General features: G+C 45.9%; 2 protein-coding genes across 7 annotated transcripts in view; one reads left to right on the top strand and one right to left on the bottom strand.

Annotated features, from left to right (window-relative positions):
* The window catches only part of dync1h1 (dynein, cytoplasmic 1, heavy chain 1), a 343117-nt gene that overhangs the window by 304667 nt on the left and 16797 nt on the right, over positions 1-21653 (bottom strand). The gene's annotated exons all lie outside the window — the stretch shown is intronic.
* Positions 2860-21653, top strand: part of qkia (QKI, KH domain containing, RNA binding a) — a 67596-nt gene continuing 48802 nt past the window's right edge. For 4 of the 6 annotated variants that reach the window (XM_052085398.1, XM_052085397.1, XM_052085396.1 and 1 more), the window contains exon 1: positions 2861-3332. In XM_052085398.1, coding sequence (XP_051941358.1) covers positions 3188-3332 — 145 coding nt within the window. In that variant the 5' untranslated portion in view covers positions 2861-3187. Of the gene's footprint in view, positions 3333-21653 lie in introns of all 6 variants that reach the window. The other 2 variants (XM_052085394.1, XM_052085393.1) reach the window with 1 other exon arrangement.

The following is a 21653-nucleotide window of genomic DNA, read 5'->3' as shown; positions in this document are numbered from 1 at the left end:
CTGTTATAAAACCTGTGATCATTTTCAAGGTGGGCTTGTTCATAAAGGCTTAAATAAAGCTCAGTGGTAATTACTGCCATAACAAATGTAGACTCTAGTTAAAGGGCAGCGTTGTAGGGTGAGGATGGTCGTTAAGGCAACCGTGTAACAACATTACGGACTGTTCAGTTTCATCCGGATCAAATCTATCCAAAGGCGACGGTGGAATCTCTCCATTTGTTTGAGGATTTTGCTGCCTGTACAGGCTGGAAGATAGCTTTCGTCAGCACAATGGCGACAAGCTGAAGCCAAAGGGGTCAGAGTGCAGCTGTTGGAGCACTCATGGAGGCGGCGAGGAGGTTCACTCGCACAAAGACGCGAGTGGGCGAGCGGACAAATTGAATAAGGCCCGAGAGCAGGAAAAGGACGCTCGGATTTAAGCAGACCCTTTCCTTCCTCCCCACACCTTTTTTTGTGTGTGTAGCCAACAGCTGCTGAAAACAAAACTATCAATGTGGTCATTTCCATATGGAGTGTTGAGGGACTGGTTGCATGTTTTTTTATTTGTTTTTTTTCTTCGCATGTGTCCCACTGATCAGCCACGTTAATGTTCACGTAATACTTAAGAAATGTCTTCCCAAGGTAAACAAAAGGTACACTGAAGGTAGTTTAAGAGTTGAATTATGTAAAAAAATGAATAAATCTGATTACTTTTAATGGCTCATCGTGTATATGAAAACCACCTGACCATTTCTAGTGTGAGAAACTAAACATAGCTTGTATTGTTGTTGTTGTTTTATTTTTGTCCCATTGATCAGGCATGTTAATCTTCCGAAGATATGCAGAAAGGTCCTCTCAAGGACAGGACGATGAAAAGGTTTCTATTGATTACGGCGGCGTTGATCAATGGGTCCCAAGACGGATAACAAGATGTACAAGTCTTGGCTAACAATAGACGTCATGTTAGGACGTGGACCGCGCACGCTAATGTCATTTTTTGTACTCGTAATTTTACCTGACCCAATGGTAACCTGTAACATTGTCATTCAAATCAGTGGAAACCGTTTTATTTCATTTCATTTTTATGTCTATAATAGAATGCCAAATGGGCCAGTGGTGGTGCTAAATCGTCAGCGTTATCACGCCGAATCGGCTACTCAAAGGACATAACAAGTGACCGTGCAAAGAAAAGTCTAAAGGAGGCAAAGTATGTTGTTGTTTTTTTTCCAGATGAATAATTATAGAAATATAGCTCACTTTAGACCCTTTTTCTTGTCTTACTGAAATTAGCTCCTTTTAAAGGTCATCCATGGAGCCATTCACAGTAGATTGTGGATATTACGCTGCCTGCGAGCTAAAGCTTCATTTCACCTGTGATATTTTCTAATGATGGTCCGAGACCACGCTTCGTAAATACAAGTTATTAGATGTGTTTTTTTTTCAAAGACAAACTAGCGGTTAAAAATAGCACAGATAACGGTGAGCTAACTGTAGTTTCCCTGGCATGTTGCCTACTGAAGTGATAAGATAACATAAGAAGCATGGGATAACAAACCATAAAATTTCTTGATTGTTTTACAACACAGAGAATTATTAACAGTAGCTAGGTTGCCTTTTTTTTAACATGTCTTTGTGAAAAACCCTTCTTTGACCTTTCACAAAAACCCGGCACTTTGAAACCAGAAAGTGGAGAATTGAACTATTCTTTCAGCATGCGTGTTACTCGCCAATGGATGCTCCGGTTGCTGGTTTACGTTCAAAACATGAATGCCATCATCCATTGCTATTATCGTGACATCAATGATCAACTGGTAAAAGGAGACATCAAATTTCCCTTTCATCTCTCTTCACGTCAAACTACAAAGAGCATATACGACTTGAGAAGATGATTCTCGATGTTTCACACATATTGTGGATTGACACTAAAAGCTAGCTACCTACCTATGTCACCATTATTTGAAACTCGAACTCCAAACTGGTACTCAGGCTCGAAGTTGAACTTGAAACTAGAAATCTGGCAAGAAACCCCTAACCAAGGTTAGAATAATCTAACTTGAAACCTGAACCCGAACTACAAAGCCCAACGCAGGCTAGAAACTCTAATTTGAAACCCAAACACGTGGGAAAAAAAACCTAAATCCTAACACTGTATTGCAGCCCTTATTTGAAATCCTAAACCTTGTTTAACAATCCTCGCTTGACACCATGATTTGAAATCCTAACTACAACTACCTGAATCCTGGCAAAAAAAAAAACAAAACAAAATAATCTTTGAAACCTTAACATTGCCTCGTCTAAAACTGTAACCATAGCTTGAAACCCTGATTTGAAACCCTAAAAACAAACACTAAATCTGGTTTGAAACCCCAACTTGAAACACCCATCCTTTTTCAAGACAGTCTACTTTTCTTACCATCAAACCCAACCCCTCACATTGGAACCTTGTCTTGGAACCCTAACCTTTGCTTAGAATTTATTTAGGAGGAGTTTATTGAAAGTGATGCAGATGGGAAATACTGTGGTGCTGTGTGCTGCAGACTTTGTGGAAAAGTTTGCAATGTTAAAAGGATGATATTTTCAGATTTCTACCGTATTACAACAATGTTAAATAAAAATTACTGTAATAAATAAGTGTAAATGTAATAAAACATGGCCAAGTTTTGGCCAACCCTGGATAATATTCTGTTGACCCTTCAGGAGGTTGACTGCATTCCTGTCCCGCTCGCGCGATTGGTCCTCGTTCCTATCAATCATTTGTCGCCACGAGTCAGCCCCGCCTCTAACGACCTGAGCTCCGGACGCTCATTGGTTGTCCCATTAGCCCAATGAAAGTACACGGGCCAATTGCCGGCGAGGAGGGACGGACCTGTTCCGGCGGAACAGTCCCTCGCGCTTACAGTGGAGGAATCGAACGTCCCCGAGCGCACACCAATCTCCACGAGCGGAAGGGAATAACGCTGTCTATTTTTTTGTCCTCCGCCACCGCTCAAACAGCACTAACACAGCGAGCCTGCAACAATTCGGGAAACGGGGGACATTCCAGAGTATTGTTCACACGAGGAGCGGAGGAAAAGCGAGGGATCGGGAGCCGCAAGTTTTTTTTTCTTCCCCCTTTCTCTCTTTTCTTCCTTTCACCCCCTCACCCACTCCCGAAAAGAAGGATTCTGTGCTCGGCGGTGCTTCGTGTTCCGCTCTCCTCGCCGCAAAGATGATGGTCGGAGAGGTCGAAGTGAAGGAGCGACCGAGGCCGAGTCCCGACTATTTAATGCAATTGTTGAACGAGAAGAAGCTCATGACCAGTTTGCCCAATCTCTGCGGCATCTTCACGCACCTTGAGCGGCTTCTCGATGAAGGTAAGTGGCGGCGTAGTGCTGGTGCTACCGGGGTGACTGGGAAACGACGTCCCGCGTTCGCACTGTTTTGGCTGCTTAAACGTACATACAAACCATCTACTCCCGCTTCTTTATTGTTGTTGTTTTATTTTAATATACCAGTACTGCAACACGTTGTAAAGTGTGGCGAGTGCCTGGTGTTATTTGAGTGGCTGAGATTAGTACTGTTGACTTTGTGACTAGAGCAAAACTTTCTCTCACTCTTGGTTCAAAACTATTGTAAACAACACGCCACCCTTGCGATTCAACAACCCCCAGTGTGCTTTTAATGTGAACTTTGGTCCACTTTGGGGGCTCGTAGTGTTCATCGAGCCGGGGCCCCGGTTCCACATGTTCCAGTTGTTTTAGCTGGGGGGGGGGGGGGTGTTACTAGCCACATTTTCAAGCTAGCCACGACACTCGACTCAAACTTAGCTCGTTTTTTTAAAATCATAAAACGCGCTAAAAACTCTAGTAGATATACATTCGACCACACGGAGACGTAAAGTGCATGATTTTTGTTTTTTGGGGGGTTGTTTGGAACCTTATGAGAGTTGTTGCCCAGCGGGCGAGCTCAAACCGCGGAGGAATGTTGTGTGCGTCTTGCCCAAACAATGGCCAGTCGAGGCTTGGAAAGCCTCCATAACTTCTCCGTCGTCTCTCCACCCCCATTCGTCCTCCAGCTACGACTTCAAATGAAACCAAGCAAGGTTTTACTTCTGCTTTTATTTCCTCCATTTAGCCGCGTCGGTCGTCAAAGAAAAATAAAATAAATAAATACCCGAACGTCGATATTTAGTATCTCGCACTAAAACATGCCTGCCTGCTACCATGGCCAGTTGTGGTATATTTTCGCACATAACAGTGGATTATTGACCCCTCGATGTCGGTAGTATCAACAACCGTAAGCCGGTGTGAGAGGCAGAGCGACGCGGGTTTTATGTAACCGAGCAGGGGACACTAGAGAGCGCCACAGCCCCCGCGTGAGTGAAGCACAGCGCCGGAACGAAAACCGCTTTCCATTTCCACACGATATAAGGACACAAAACTGCCTTCCTGTGTTTTTTTTAAAAATGCGTGTTTGCGTTTTTACACAACCGTGTGCGGAAATAACGCACCTTATTTTCGTAGTTTTGCCGTTGCCCGAGTTGCGTAGGCGCCCGAGAGTATGCAGCAGCAAAACCGGTTCGCGCAGATTTCTCGTCTCCTTGAAAGATGGATGATAAGACAAAGTTATAGAAGCGGACGTGCTGGAAAACTGCCAGAGTACGTTGTTGCACAATGAAACAAGGCCGATCTTTGTTGGGTGTCTTTGCACCCAACATCAAGGAAAACTTTGAATTGGCCTCTACCCTCTTGAACAAGACATTCCCAATTAAAAAGCTTTCTATACAATACTCTCAAACCTAAAAAGTAAACATTAGTATACATATACATTATACATTAATCTGAGTTATCAGTGCGCTTCTTGAATGTTCAGAGAAGAGTGTATAAGATACGATTGCATGCTTTTTAGTCACTGGTGGAGGAGTGGTGTACTCACTCGCCCGCCGTGCGGGCCGCATGAATGGCCGTCTGACTCGCTGCGGGTTTTATCGACAGTCGATCAGTCCGGTTGCGAAGTCAGCTGGGACAGGCTGCAGCTACCGGTGACACACAACAGGAAAAGCAGTATGTAGAATGGATAGAAGATGCTGTGTAATTTGTGACCAATGAGCGATAATCAAACGGCGAATCGATCATATTTAGGCAAGTGGCGAAAACTCACAATAACTCTTGTTGGATTGGATTTGATCAATTTCACCATCTGGCGTTCGTATGACGCTGAAGATTTTGGCTCCGAATGCCTTGACTCAAATCAGGAACTGCATACACCACTTTGACCATTTTATTGATGTATCACGAATAATCAATACTGTTTCTTGTTGGAGGATATAACAACAGAGAGTTGTCTGTACACGGTGCGCTGTTGTCTACATTCTGACTCTCTTGGTGTCTACCGGGAGTAAAGCGGCTAAGCATGCAACTTTGATTTAACATTTTAGGTTTGTTTGTATTATTTCCTGAAACTGGGTATGAGTTTTGCAGAGTGGAACACGATGGATGCATAAAAAAAAATTCCTCAGCCTTGTTCAAGAAATAAATGACACCACATTTGCGACTCCCAAGTCTCACTTCCACCCCGCTTGAGTTGTGTTGAGTTTTACAGGGGGTTTCCACAGCACCGGGCCAAATATTACCCCAGCGCCAGAAATTGCGAGTGCACGCGATGAAATTCACCCCAGTGTCGAGGAGGAGGCCGAAACGTTTGGGGCTGTTTGCTTTTCTTGTCCCGGTCGTGGTGGGCCTTGCCGTCTTGGTGTGACATTCGGGGCCTCGCTCGCAAGCCAAGGCTCTGATGTAAGGGAAATGGTGAAACATTTTGTTTTGATATATATCAAGCACCAACCAATTAACCACTTCCAGCCGAATCATAAAAATATTGATGTATGCTCGAGCGACAGCTGCGTGAATTCCCCTACCTCGCTTGCCCAATTTTTTTTTTTTCGTGCGTGCCTCCACAGCCGTGACTATGAAAGGGAGGAAAGCAGACCCCACCCCAGCAGACACCCGTCCACGCGCACCCATTTTGTCGCTGACATGTATGACGTGCCTCAAGGTCATTGTGGTAGATTGACAGCCCCGTATCCCCCTTTGGAAACCACCCCTCCTCATCCCCCCTGCATTTCCAGTTGTTCGTCTCCCTGAGGTGACACCTGCTATGGTGTTTTTTTCCACTCTTTATTTTATTTATCTTTACAGCATGCCAGCCAACACACAGCTTCAAATTGCTCCATTTTCACTTGGCAGGAGAAGACCGCCCATTTAACAGGCGGCGATGTTGGGAAGAGCGGAATGCTGTAAGTTAGCAGAGCATAAGGCGGAAGGGATTTTGTTTTTTGGGGGTGTTGTCTTTTTCCTCCAAAGACTTAATCAGCGCAAAACCCTCCCCAGGGTGCTGAGTTTGAAACTTGTTTCATAGATTTTCCAGGGGGCCGCGGCGGCGCAATGCCACGCGTGTCGCTACTCATTCGCCTTTGTGTCGCCACTACTCCTTGTTTTTTTTTGTCTTTTTTTGTGACTTTATCCGCGGTTGGAGGACACCTTTAGACGGAGACTATTCCTTCGGGAATACTTGCTTCTTGAGAGTTTGACATACGGAACGAACAATCCCTTGGGTTTGCCAGTCGCCCACCCCCCCTTGATAGAGTAGGCACATTTTCGAGGTTAACTGTGTGTATTCGGCGCAGGAAGAGACCTTCTCTAACCTCTGACACACAATCAATGCCGTATCTATTAGGATAGAGCACCGCGCTGCTTAGTGCACCGCTAGAGGCTGACAGAACGAGTCAATCGGGGCCGTTTGCCACCGTCGCAAGTTGAAACCTGTTTTATCCGCCCATCACCACCACCCCACCCCCTCCCCCTTGCATCCTTTCCCCAAGCGCCACTTTATAAGCTGGGATTTAATTAACGAGCGCCATTCTGTTCGCCAGTTTACTGAGCCGGATCTGCTATTGTTGAAGTTGAATATGGAGGCTTTGTGCCGGTCTTGTTCTGGCTGTGTGTGTTGTACCGTTACTGAGATTTCTTCAAATGTGAAAATCTAGTTGGTCTACGGCCTCCTGGCGAAACCTTGACGTTTATAAAGTGCAGACTTTAAAATACCGCAAAGGTGATGTATTGGCTAACATTTGAGCATGCAAGCGGAATTGTTTTTAGTAAAACAAAAAAAATCTAATAAAATAAACCTTGGAGCAAACTTGAGCTTTGAGTTCCTTTTTCAGTTCCTCTATCGTGGTTTCCATTTTCCTTTTTTGCTTATCGTCGTCGCCCCCGTCCAGGGGCGTGTACTCAAAACAACACCAAAGTAAAAATGCAATAATATGAAAACGCCGGCTCGAAAGCGGAGAGCAGCGGTCTTATTATGGATTGTGGTCTCCGGTTATCCTTTGGAATTTCAGCTCAATTTCCGGCTTGGTTGCTTTGCTAAACTATTTCAGGTTCAGGTGGGCCGTTGAGTGGGGTAACGCGCCCGTTCTTTTCTTTGCATTTTTGGAAACCAGGCAAAAAGCAAAGCAAGATAAGATAAGATATCCTTTATTCGTCCCACACTGGGGAAATTTACAGCCTCCAGCAGCAAGAATGTATGTAGAAAGAGAAAAAAAAACAACAAACATCTTTCAATTAAATACAATTGAGCCGGTTGAGCTCCGGGCCCGTCGTGCCTGACCCTCCGCCCGGCCCCTCGTCGCACCCTGAGCATCGGCGATTGCACCCCCAGCAGGCCCTGTGTGATAAAGTCATCCCGCATCAGGCTCCGAGCGCTTATCGCGGGCTTCAATCCCACGAGTGGCGGGGTCTCCTTATCAACCGTCGCCTCCCGTCTCTGAGCGTCATTCAGACTGCATCCCGCACGATCTGTCGTCGTCGTCTAAACACCGTTCTGCTCTGAGGGCAATAACAATAAGGCTAACTGCGCAGGAATTTCAAGGAAATTTGAAGTCAAAGCGGTGTTCAGACCTCGATGAGTACAAGAACAGGATTTGTAAAAACACCTTCACCACAAGCCGCAGATCCGCCCTCTGCCCTTGGCGAACGTCATGTCAGCATGCTTTGAAAAAAAAATGCTCTTCCGTTTTTATTTGCGTCTCATCGCCGACAGGAAATGACACAATTTGAGACTCTGGAGAGGTCTGTGGTTTGTTTTCACTCCTTTGAGAGCGCCGGCCGCGTGACAAGCGCCGCCTGTTCCGCGCCCACGCCCTCTCCCACCCAGGCAGGGTCGTCGTCGCTCCAAATTTTGTTTTTTGGCTAATTAACTCATTCAGTACCAGCCAATTCTGGACCAAGTCTGAAATGACGTTTAAAACCGTCTTTGGGAGTGATTGGCACCGGCACGTTCTTTTCATCGCCATCCCCACATGCTCTTTTTTTTTTTTAAATTTACAAAGAGACTCTAGTGTGTAACAATTTGGTGAAACATGAATCATGCGATTTGGCAGCACTTTGACTCCCATCCCTTTTTATCCCATAAATGAGGCAAGGCGGGGGGGGGGGGGGGTGGAATGAAGTGAATGCTCACTCTGTCTCGTTTTTACCCGCCCACCCCGGCTGCATTAATTTTCACCGTGTCCTTTCAGTGGAGGACTAGGAAACAAGTTTTGGCAACCAGCTCAGGAATTTCTGCTTCGCCTCCTGCCTATTTTTTTATTTTGATTTTTTTGCACAGCTGCGCTCTCTCTTCCGTGGCCGGTTTCACTTTGGGGTTTTAATGTACGCTGGTCTTTCGCAGCGTGTCAACTCCTCGCAAATTAAAAGTCCAAGTAATGGTTGTCTAAATGAGTCATTTGGCAGATACTTTCAATGTTAATCTGACTTCATCCCGGTCCAGAGCCTTTAGCGCTTTGGCCTCCCTGCGGTTCGGAAGCCTTTGCTGCGGCGTCTCACTCGCTTTCAGTCGGCCGATAAATCAAAGATGAATAATTTACCTGTCCTCCGCCGCTTGTGTTGTTTTTCTGTGAGGTCTGGCGTGAGCTCGCTGGGCCGCAGTTGCCTTTTACCCCCGCGGGGTCCTGCGGAAAGTGCGTCAGTTTGACTCCTCTGTAATTCGCCGTCATCCCGAGATGAAGCGGCGTACACTGTAACCGGTCGTCTGAAATCTGTGCCACCGCGTCACATCTCCAAATAGTCTCGTCGCTCCAACTCGAGCTTTGTCATGCCAGCTGTCTCATTTATTTGTGACTTTACCGCAGGCTGTCTCCATTTAACCGGCTTGATAATCTTGCAATGGCTGCGTTTCGCCATTGTCCGTTTAGATTTCCCCCCAGCGTTGATTTGAATGAAATTGACATCGTGTGTTGAAAGTCTTTGTGGCGTGCGACTGCCACCTTAGAAATAACTCGGAGGGCGAACGACTGACTGCCCGCAGTTTTTGCAAGCCCTTGAATTGACGGGATTGTTTGGTTCAGCGCAGGCGAACGAGCCCCAGTCGTATGGCGGAGTTGTGCCCTTTTTTTCCCCCTCTTTTATTTCCTTTTCTGTACCCTTGGAGTATCTTTTGATTTAAAAAAGAGGATTGGATGAGATGCCCCGTCTTCATTTTGGATACCGCTCTGCTGATAAAAATAAATAGGGTCATCAAAGGAGTAGTTTTGAAGCCTTGACTTGAACTTGACTTTGAAAATGTTCCTGGATGACAGGACAAAAAAAAGGTTCACGCATTGTTAGAACACAAATGCTTTATGCAGTCATCTCGTTACCTCTGCTTCCCGCGTCCTAGACACGTACTCCAATTAATGTGCGTTTTTGGGTCGTAAGACAATTTCTCAGTCACAACAAAAATACAACTCCGGTACATCTTTTCTTTTTTTTCCAGTACCGCAGTGTCGCAGTTCGACAATCTCCGCCATTGTTGTTTTGATCTCGCGTTAAGTAATCTCGCATGACCAGATTGGCGCCAAATTGTGTAACTTTGTTTTAACGTTACACAATTTGGCGCCAATCTGGTCGTCTTGCGAAAGTTTATTGCGGGGGATATCACAGAGGAAGCAGCTAAAGTTGGATCATTTTTGTGACAATAAGTTGACTTTGAGAAAGCCTTGCATCATTGGAAGCAGAGCAAACTCAAAGACTGAACCACAGCAAGAAATATTTCTCGGCAAATCTTGTATGCCTGAATTAATTAAAATTTTGCAGCATTTGTTTATAAGAAATACACCCATTATCAATGTATATTGTTGATGTTTGTGTTATTATCTTATACCATTTTGGAATTTGAAATTTGGGACTTTCTAAATGCATCATGGGACTCATACTTTTCTGATCATCAAGTCCCTGGGACTCGCTGGGGTTCAACTGTAAAATGATGACTGTTTATGCCATGAAATTCATCTGTCATGCTTTCAGGACAATATTTGTGACATAGGCAGCGTTTCTTGTTGGATTTGTGGCAGCGTTGACGCCTGCACCAGCACAAACCGCTTGCACTGGGTATCCGGAGGGAAGCGTGCGCACACACTTTGTTGTGCGGGTTGTTAATCCACCATCCCGACCGGGACAGTACTTAGTCAGCAGTGTTTTCAGCGGCGGCAACGGGGGTTTTCTTTGCCTCTGTGATGCCGTCCACGCGCAGCGAAGCACGGACTGTTGTTTTTTGCATCAGTTCTACCTGTCTCGCACTTTTGCCACGTCACCGTGTCTCAAAAGTGACCACGCAAAAGTAAATTTACATCTGAATGAAAAGTGTTTTTCGATGAATAGTTTGACCTAAGGATGACAAAATGTTCACGTGAGCGCTGAGCGCCATTTGGTCAGTCGAAGTAGTGGTTCCATTCGTGCACATTTTGCACAAAGAAAGGCAATACCATAGCTGCCGTTTGTACCGTGTTCACCACACTATCATTTTCAAAAGCTGCGTTTTCAGATTGTCGGTGAAAAATTGCAAGCGTGACAGTTTTCCTGTATCTGTTCTGCTGTTGCGTGTTCCCGTTTGTCGTCATGAGCGCTGCCCCTTCAGGGGGGAGGTGGCATCGCACTACCGAGAGAAAAAAAAATAAAGCTGGGTTTTGTATAATGAGGCGTTAATTGGAATAGCAAAGTGCCCGTTGAGTGCCATTTGTGATATTGAAAGCAAAGCCTCGTTCTCGTGCTCTTTATGAAAGATGGAGTTAGCCCAAGCTACTCGATGAGTTGTTCTCCCTGAAAGGAGGAAGGCGTGTCAGGCGAAGGAGGATCATCAGTATTATAAAGAACAGCCGGGTGAGGGTGTGTTTGTGTGTGGGGCGGGGGTGGGGGGGGGGCAGAATTCCTGCCATGTGATGTGAATGAGGTCATCTTGTTAGCTACGGGGAAGGTTATTGACCCCTTGCTCAGCTCCACAAGCCACCCCCTCATCCCAGCCTTCCTTCCTTCTCCCAGTGACAGAGACACAATGGGCTTTTTTGTGTAATATTGGACCGCTGCTGTGGGTCCCCGGCACACAAACGACATCTATTTACCGGAGCCTGGCACGGAACTGTACGCATCACAGTTAATGCGACAATCGTCACCGCTTCATGTCTTCTAAGAGCGCCGCGCGCAGGCGCAGCAGCTTCATCTTGAGGTGACCGACACCGCACACCGGTACAGTGTCTCCAATTGTAGTACGAAGACTGACCTGTGAGAGGCGACCTTGGTGCTGTGTAGCAGCCGGACTGCTGGAAAACACAAAGAAGAAGGAAGAGTGGGTTTAATTCATGAAATGAAAGAGGTTGGGCGAACTGTTGGCTGGTCGCGAGCTTCGTTTGTCTTGTGAATGACTTGAGACACGTTATACAATCATCACAGTCACAATTCAGAGATCACTTCAGGATTTTCTTTCATTTTGGTTCATTTTAATCAAAAGGGGAAGGAAATTCTCAAATTTGTTGGTGGAGTGACGTATGGCCTGCATTTGATTATATTTTATCCAGGCTGTTGTAAATATTTCCGTGGAGTTGCTAATCCTACTGCATGACTGGCTTGATTTTGCGTTTTCTTTTGACATTTATTTTTTTGTCTTTCATTTTAAGCTCTCAATTTGATCCCTTCTTTTTGTATTTTGTTTCCCTTAACGTTAAAGACGGAGTTTGTATCTGCGTCAGGGTATGGGAAACCTTCTTGTGGCACGCAACAGTTTTCTGCTCCTCATCAGATGCCTTGATCCCAAAATGCAACCAAATCAAAGACGTGTGTCTCCCTCTCTTCGGTACAAGTGCTTCTTGGCCTGTCATTTGTTTATTCCAAACCGTAGGAGAGAATTGGCAATGTGAAAACGTTTCTGTGGTCTCTGCGATACACTTTTTTTTTATCGTCATATCACCCCGGTAGTACCAAGACTGACCTGTGAGAGGCGACCTTGGTAGCACTCAGCTTAATGGGACAGGGCAGTTGAAAGACATCACCCACCCCCCCCTTTTTTTTTCTCACTGGGGGCGGGTGTATTTTAAGTACAGACTGCCTTTTGATTACATCTCAAGAATTTCTGGTGTAAATATTTCCTTGGAGCTCCATTTTAGGACAAGCTACAGATGAAGCCATGTTGCGAGGTGCGCTGGCAGCGCGACCGTTCAACATTCGGATGACGTTTAAGGCATATTTTTGGGACAGTCGAGGTACCACTGCTAGGAGGCGAAAGTTGTCACCGAATGAGATGTGGATGCAACTAAACACTAATGGCACCGAGCTACAGCCCGGACAGGTGTGCGCTGGGGCAAGCTGTCAAGGTTCCTGGAACCTGTCGACACCTTAAGGTGCTAAAGTCTTTCCGGAGATGGACTTGTCTCGCTGTCACCTCTTATTCGTCTTTACTCGCCCATCACCTGCTCCTAGATTGTATTTACTCCGTCATGTTCACGCAGCTCCCAATGTCTTTGACTTTGCTCCACAAGCATTGCGCCAGCCGGGTGGGGAGGGGAAGGGGGGCACTTTACCACTGGGCACACGGCAAGCTCCGCCCTTGTCATGTTTTCCGAAGCAGACAATCACCGTCCCAAGAGAGTGACTCATTTTCCTGGCTTTGTTTTAATATTTGTACGTTGACCGGAATGACCCCCCCCCACCCCACTCCCGACCCCCCCTTCTCGTCTGTCTCTTCCTCTGCGTTTCATTTTGCCCTCTTCCTTCCATATGCTTTCTTTTGGCAGGCCCCCCCTTTCTCCGCTTGTGTGCGAGATATTCCACCCCGAGGCACCTTCTCCTCATCCATGTGAGGACCAGTGGTGACGTTAAAGGCCCTCAACGTGGCCTGTCGCTTCGCATCAGCCCAAGCGCTGGCCCGCCTGCGCTCGGGGATGCTAGCAGTGCGCGCAGGCTCTTGACGCAATCACTCGCGGGGCTTAAATGTTGCTCGAGAACAACACGCCGTCTGCAATCTTGTGTGCCGTCTCGGTGAAACCTTGCGCTTGAAAAGGGGTTCTTGTGTTTTTCTTCAACGTGTCTTTTTTTTTTTTTTTTTTGCCCTCACATTATAAACTTTTGACCCGGTCTACTCGACAAAACTGATCCACCAGTCCAAAAATATTCCGCTCCGTCAGACGATGCGAAGAAGCATTAAAACCATTTTTTTCGGCGATTCCCTTTCCTTCACAAACTGTTATCATTTAGTACATCTCAAACAACAAGTTTGTGTCACCTCACCACAAGATGTAAGCAACGAAGCGTTCGTACGCTCGTCTTTAGATGGCAGTTGACGCGCTACCTCGAGATTTAGGAGCAAATGTCTCCCCTCACTCTCGAGCTATTTGCTATCAGTCGCACAACGCAAGACTTAAAAGAAACGACAAGTAAAAGGTGCAGGCAGCCCCTGCTCGCTTTTTTGTCTCCCGTTTCCTTGCATCAAAGCGTTGGTGGAGTAATGGAGTGACCTCATTCCCTCGTAATGAGAAAGGGTGGTGGTGGTGGTGGTGGTGGGGGGGGGGGGGGTTGAAGGCAATGCGCCCGTTCCTGTTCGCTCACATTCTCGGTGCCGCACTTTTTGGCAGGCTGCCGATGTTATTTGTCGAAGCGTTGCAATTAAATGTCCGCAGCCGCTGTCTGATTGCCGCCGCTTATTTGTCGCAAAAGGAGGATGGGATTCGATTGGAATCGGACGGACAATGGGGGGGCGGGTAGTTGGTCTCCGATGTTATCTGAATTTTTTGTTTTGACGTCGGTATGGAATGTGTATGGTAGCTTGGGATTCCTGTATCGGTGTGGACTCTGATATTGTGCATACTAAAAAGAAAAAAAAATACTCTGACAGTATAAGTACTAGGGCGGCCCGGTATCCAGTGGTTAGCACGTTGGCTTCACAGTGCAGAGGCACTGGGTTCGATTCCAGCTCCCGGCCTCCCTGTGTGGAGTTTGCATGTTCTCCCCGGGCCTGCGTGGGTTTTCTCCGGGTGCTCCGGTTTCCTCCCACATTCCAAAAATATGCATGGCAGGCTGATTGAACACTCTAAAATTGTCCCTAGGTGTGAGTGTGAGTGCGAATGGTTGTTCGTTTCTGTGTGCCCTGCGATTGGCTGGTAACCGATTCAGGGTGTCCCCCGCCTACTGCCCGAAGACGGCTGGGATGGGCTCCAGCACCCACCGCGACCCTAGTGAGGATCAAGCGGCACGGAAGATGAATGAATGAATGAGTAGAAGTACTGTCAGAGTATAAGTAATAGTCTGGCAGATGGCGACAAATCCTTAATGAGAGCGCATGCAGTAAAAACTCCTAAACGTGACTTCTCCCCCGCTTTGCAATCCATTTCAGCCACCGAGATGTTGCACAGTATCGACTACGGCTTTTGAAAATTTAGGCCGCGGTGGCAAGTGTGAAAAGATTCTCCCGCTTGAACTTTAAAGACGCCGGTCTCAGTTGTTGTTGAGGTGCGGACGGGAAGCAAAGTGATTATCTTCACCACCTGCATCCACATGCTGAGCTTTTCCTTCCTTCCCACGTCTCTTGTTCTCCCCCCTCCCCCCACTTTTGACCGCTGAACCCTTCCGGCTATTGTTGTTTGACCAAAAGGGGCCCCAATGAACCGTAGGCGTTGTCGCAACAGGGAATGCATTTCGTAGCTTGGCCTTCGAACTGCGTGCCGCGCCAGACTAAATATTCTCGTGGGCTTTATTTGGCCCCGCGGGCTTGGAGGTGACCCCCGCGCACCCCCCTTGGGTTCCGGTGCCTCATGAAAGGAAGTCGCCATCTTTGTGGATGGGGAAGGGAGAAAGCTGTCGATGTTTGTGCCACAGGTCAGAAAACATTGCGTGGTGCTTTCGAGTCGCCGACAGAAGACGTGACCACGACTTGCTCTTCCAGTCTCGTCGGCGCGCTTCCTGAGTCGTCATCCTGTTATTCTTCCATCTCTTTATCACACATTGTCACATGGCACGGGCGCCGCTTACGGCGTGCATCCTGTGCTTTATTTGACGTGGCCAATGTGTGTTTGAGGTGGGGGGGGTGGTTGGGGGGGATTACAAGGGAACGCCCAAGACTGCAGGCTTGTTTCTAGTCGCTTGCGCTTTGTGTGTACATCAACAAGAGCACTGACAGTAGTCGTGGGTTCAAATAAGAACAAGTGAGTTGCTCGTCTCAACTTTAGCCTCGTTTTTTTTTTTTTTTTTGTCTTCCCGATTCAACTGGCGGGTAAAGTTAGCACGTTCTGCGTAGTAGTGACACTCCAAAGACATCGATTTTTTTTCTTTCTCATGTGTGTCGGGGAGGGGGGATAAATGACGCCTGCTTACAAGTCTGAGGCTACATGCAGTTAGTTCCCCAGACGCACAGAAACAAATTACCTGTATGCACTTTTTTTTTTACCCAGGAGGTTTGAGTGTGCATATCTTGTGCGTTCCTCTTTGAGCTGAGCTGCGTGTTCCTGGCGACTGATAAAAGGTGCGCCAAGGTGATATGTGCCGTGTTTGCAGAACACATCAGCCCAAAACCGAGTTGGTTTTGTTCACGTTTACTAATTACGAATGAGGCATAGGAGATTTGAGGAAACGTAAAAAAAAATCAAGTCTCTATTTTCCAATTGGAATAATAAGTTGGCACGTTATGTGCAGTGCATAACTTTTTTGGGGAGGGGCGTTAACAAAAAGGTTTTTTTTTGTTTTTTTTTTAACCCAAGCCACTACTCGAGGAGGTGTAACGGTAAAAGAACCGTCGGAAGCTAGTTTCTGAGCGGCTAAAAAAAAAACAACAACAATAAACCCATCACCTTGGGCCCTCTTGCCTTTTTTTTCGGGCAACGATTAAGACGTCAGAGTTCAGTGTGGAGATGGCTTTCCGTGGCTGTTTCACCTCACTCTCTGGGAGTTCCCACCGAGTGCACGAAACGTGCTACGTCGACGGCTCATTGAGCCGCCTCCATTGCCAGGAACTTAACCCCCAAAGAGAGGTTGCGCATCATCAAATGCCACGCGTGCTAATTTCAGTGTGGGGAGGGGTAGAGGGGCGGTCTGCTGAGAACACGACGCGAGTGGGGAATGAAAATGTTGTTATTTTTAGGAATGTTGTGCTTCTTTCCAATAAGGGCCAATTTTGTGGCTTTTTTTTTTTTTTTGGAGTGCCACACACATCCGTTTCAGTTTCGGCTTCTCTTAAATGTCCTTTTTGTCGAGCTCTATCCGCGTCGCATTTCACCACGTCTTGTTTGGCTTTCATCATCGTTGCCTTTTCCTCCAGTGCTTCTCCTTGTCTGGCTTGTGTGCTTTGTTTAATCAGCAACACCGGCAATGCCCGTGGCACACTGCCGGAGCACGTCGTCACCGTCGCCACAAAGATATTCCGAGTGCCTTTTTTTTTTTTTAACCTCCTCATCCCTCATGCATTGGCGCCAACACCCACAGAAATTGTGCATTTGACGACGACGGCCTATGATTAATGACTTTGCAGATTGCTCTTCTGGGCCAGGCCATCACACCCACATACTACGGCGCGTTTGGAAGACGTGCTCTCTGCGGGCCAGTCGATGCCTCACGTCTTGGATGTTTGCAACGCCATCCGATCCACTTTGTTCTATTTCACTAGACGTTGATGGATGACGATTCCAGCCGAGCTTTGTTGATATGGTTTGTTGTTGGAAATCCGAGCAAACAAAGATGCTTTTGATTAATCGATGGGGGCAATCGATAGAATACTGGATTCTAAAATTGTTAGACAGTTGCAGCTCGGGAAAAAAAGCGTGTAACAAAAAAAATAAAATAAACAACGTTCATATTTGTACACGCAATCGGGGTAGTCTTTCAACAGACTGATTTTCAGGCGATATCTTGAAGGCACTTCTGTGATGTGAAATGCAATTCATTTTTTTCTGTTTGCTCAGCTCGCTTGTGTTTTGCCCCTGACATTTGAATCATTGATTGCACTTGTGGCAGTGTGCATTGTCACCATACAACCTTGTAAAAAACGTAACCACACTTTTCACCGACAACCCCGACGTCGTGGTCAGCGTTGGTGTGCCGAATGAGCGATTCATGCGGCAGTTGAAAACTCTTGCTGTCGCCCGAGGGCAAAAAAGGGGTGTGGTTAGCAAACGATGACGTCGTCTCTTCGGGTACGACCAATCAAAGTACGAAAAATCCCTTTTACGTTAATCACTCTCTTTTCCGATCCGCTTATCGACAAGGGTCGCGTCTCCCATCTGTGTTCGGGCAGTAGGCCGGGGACACCCTGAACCGGTTGCCAGCCAATCGCAAGGCATACACGGACGAACAACCATCCGCGCTCACACTCGCACCTCGGGAAAATTTTGAGTGTTCAATCGGCCTGCCATGCATGTTTTTTGGAATGTGGGAGGAAACCGGAGTACCCGGAGAAAACCCACAATGGCCAGGGGAGAACGTTTAATCCTTAAATTGCATGGAAATCCATTAGTCGTGCGTCGAGAGTGATGTGTCCCAGATTTGCCGCGTTGGAACAGCAACATTTACTACGCTAATCGCAACATTGCATTTTTTGCCCCCCGGTGGGCATAAAACGCAGATTATCGCAAGACTAATTTGACAGCCATGTACTTTTTTTTTTTTTTAAAGACCTTCACCATTGGGCTGAGTCATAAATACCTTGTCGCAATCCATGAAAGGTTGTTCTGTTTATTATACACGGAAAGGATTGTGTGAAGTTGACCAGCCAATTTCTTACCTTTGAAAGTAGTATCAGAGGTGTCACGAAGCCTGGCTGAAATGGAATTCTGCGTTCAGGATGTGCAGTTAGTCGATTCGTTCTTGTGCCCTGCTGTGTTGAAATATTTTTGATTTCCATTTGGACTTTTGTACGTCACACGCAGAAATAGGTGATTGCAGGATGCCATTTAAATGTGATTAAAAAAAACATCAAAGGCCTCTATGTGGCAATTTTGCAGGATCTCTGTGAGAAAAGAGACTATAATAGAAATCAGATGGCTCTCCTTAATCTGTTTTCCAGCAGTTTCTGTGTCACCAGACTCACAATGGAGCGAAGCGAGTAAGAAACGAGGTGTGAGTCTTTTATTTCCTGCCAGTTTCCAGCGATATTTGTTTAACAGATATTTCTCGTAGGCACTTTCTTTTTTTTTTTATTCATTGGCTAAGGTCCCGGGGGATTCCTGCCTTCAAACACATCGGCTCATTAGCTGAGATATGTGGGTGTTTTAATGTTAAGCTGGGTGTTTGCTTTTATATATATTACACTTAGTTAAGTTGGTACCAGGGCGCACATTCCAGTGCATTGCTTGAACTGTGGCTGAACCAAAGTAGAGTTTTGTTTGTGTGTGTGTGTGTTCTCTCGGTCTGCTTCAGCCTCATTATTGATGATCACAGAGCGTAGCATCCCACTTTCGGGGGCTAGTTGGCTGCAATATGCATGCACACATCGGCTTTGTATACACTCAATGCAAATCTGCATCATGGAGTTGGACAAACATGAAGCCACCTCTGATTGTTATTGGCATTATTCTTCCAAAGCGTCCATTTATTACCGGGGGAGGCCAGATGAGAGCACTTCCTCTTTGTCTTGTTGGCTGTCTAGCCACCCACGTTATTACTTTCTGCACTTCGCTCCCAGAGGAGCGCATCGGGAAACCTTGTTACGCCGAGTCTTTTTATTTAGCGGCCTATGTACTTAAAGACCTGACGCAGGAGCATTTCACCCAGCACGCCTTTGGAGAATCCCTGACACGAGCTCGCATATACACGCATCATAAATCTCTCCCTGTGTGTGCCAACAAAATGTACAAAATGTGTCATTTCTGTCTAGAGCCCTTTAGATCTTTCCATCTGGAATGGGAATACCACTTCGATCCGCATCACGTCTGGATTCATGAACTCTGCGGATGAATCAGTTTAGCAAAGCAACTACGCGTGCCATAATTCCACACGTTGTCTGAAATAAGTACTGCGGAACCTCCTACGGTCTGATAGGATCTGTTCTCATTAACGTCAGTTTTGTTTGACTTTTGGGTTTTTACAACTGCCGCTAATTAGGGATGCACAGATGTCAAGACCATGATTATTATTATTTTTTAATCGGTGAAAATCTTGTCTACCTATACTCTGCTCCTTTAGGATGTTCCGATACTACAACATCGATACCACTTTACCAGCCTGGCATGTACCTTCCCGGCAGGTTGAGGGAAGCCATATCGGCTGTTTGGAGGCGCTTTCATGTCAACACGAACCAAAACAATTATTTTATGATTTTCCTAATATGTATTGCACTATTTTTCAACAAACAACATGTAAACAGTTCGCAGTGCAAGACTTTTAAAATAAATGGAAAGAAATCAAATGTACCCAGTCAGTTTCACGTTTCCTAATAACTGTTGGATGAATATGCTCTCTTGTTTAATGTCATTTGCCCTAAATCTGAAACAAGGCCAGACAACAGATGTTGATCCCTTTTGAGGAAGTAGCACTCACCCTGATGCTCCTCAACTCCCCTTTTTTTGCTCTACCGGTACTTTCTTCTCTCGAAATAACTCTGTCTCATCAGTCCATTGAGTAACTTGAGGCCCCTCCTCCAGCAGGGCGCTCGCTTGCTACTTAGGCATCTTATTGAAGCATAAATCATGCGTCGGGCCACTTGTGTTTGACCGACACCTTGTTGAGAAAATGTTTGATTAGATATGCCGCAGAGCCATCATTTTGAATGTAAACATTGCTAACAGTCAAGTTAACGGAATCCTGGCAGCCCAAATCATGATCTCGATATATATTGGTTGATTTCCGACTTGTTTAAGCTCAATTTAATTGTCACAGTAATTATGTTTTTAAAATACTACTTTTAATTATCACCGAGCACACCGTTTCCCAGAGGAATTCACATGGGAGTAGTTCTACTTCACATAGCTGGTGTCATGCTGCCAGGAGTAACTACCGTATTTTCCGCACTATAAGCCGACAGTGCACCTTACAATCCGATGCACCTTATATGTGGATCAATATTCTGACCACTTGGTCGTAGTATTTTAAATGTTCTATAAAGTGCTTTGTTACATCTGCAGTGGTTGTGAAATCTTGATATAAATAAAGCTGTATTGTATTTATATCTGCTATTCCATGAATTACAGACTTTTAGCACAGTACGTTGCCATCCAAGTTCGCCAACGCAAACTTTTCCCGAGGCCGACTCCAGAGACGTGAACTTAACAACCTAACGTGGGATTTTCTTTGTAAGAGCCGCGATACATATGCTGTTCTTAACTACGCTGATAGTACATCACACTCATTAAGGGCCTTGGAATAGTTTGTGCGTGCACATCAAAGGCTTGCGTCTGGTCTACTGTTAAATCAAAGATTAGCGAGTAAAAATAAGACACAAGCACAAGGGGGGGAGGACTCCGAAAGAGTTGCTGGATGGGAGAGAGAGAGGCAGCTGTGAATGGATGATAAGCCGTAGAAATGCCTACGTTTTCATGGCTCAGTCACCTCCACCAGTGCGCACACGAGCCCCTTCTGCTCTTTGCATTAAATAAAGAAACTTCCCGTCTTCCACACGCCCGGCCCGTCAAACCCCCTAAACTGTTCAAGTGGAGTGTTGTCTGGGATAAAGTCGTCGCCACGTCATGAATAACAGCGCAGCAATGCATTAAACATCCCAATCCTCTCATAGCCGCACTTGCTGGTAAAAAGTGTGTGACTTCTAAGTGAAAAGGCTTGTTCTTCGTTGTCTGTGATTGGCCAGTTGTTGATGTTTTTTTTTTAATATATATTTTTAAAAACTAAATGTGTCTCTACCCTTTTTAAAGCATGAACAATGGCAATGTTGGATTTCCTTTCGGGATGGGTGTTTCGTCTTGTAAAATCGAAGCTCTGTTGATTTACGTTTCGACACTGGCAAGTTGACACATGCACAGTGAATATATGAAACAATAAAATAAAAATAGTAAGTACAAGTGTGTCTCTGCTTTACAACCGAAAAAAATTACCTTTCCGTTAACCGCAAATCCACACCACATTTAATTTGTTGGCTCGTCAGTGTGGCTCTGCTATACTGCGCTCTCTCTTCGGTTGTCTTGCTAGTTCTGGCCTCTGAGTAGATATTTAAAAAAAAAAAATAGTTTGGCTTGTAGGTTAAGAAAAACAAATTCTCCATATTGCAGCCGTATGGATAAACGCGCGTCGCTTGGATTTTATTTCGCCTTCATGAATGCAGTGCTCTCAATCGGAAGTCACGTTTATTCAAGTGTAACTGATTAAATTTAATTGGTTTACCTTTTGTCAGCCCTCTTTGAGCTCCCCTCCGCCTTACCCGCCAAGTTTATCTCGACGCAGTGTTTACTTTCATTTGATCTC

The sequence above is a fragment of the Hippocampus zosterae genome, chromosome 14 (assembly GCF_025434085.1).
Source record: "Hippocampus zosterae strain Florida chromosome 14, ASM2543408v3, whole genome shotgun sequence".
In the NCBI taxonomy this organism is placed as follows: domain Eukaryota; kingdom Metazoa; phylum Chordata; class Actinopteri; order Syngnathiformes; family Syngnathidae; genus Hippocampus; species Hippocampus zosterae.
This window is presented reverse-complemented; position numbering and strand designations above follow the sequence as displayed.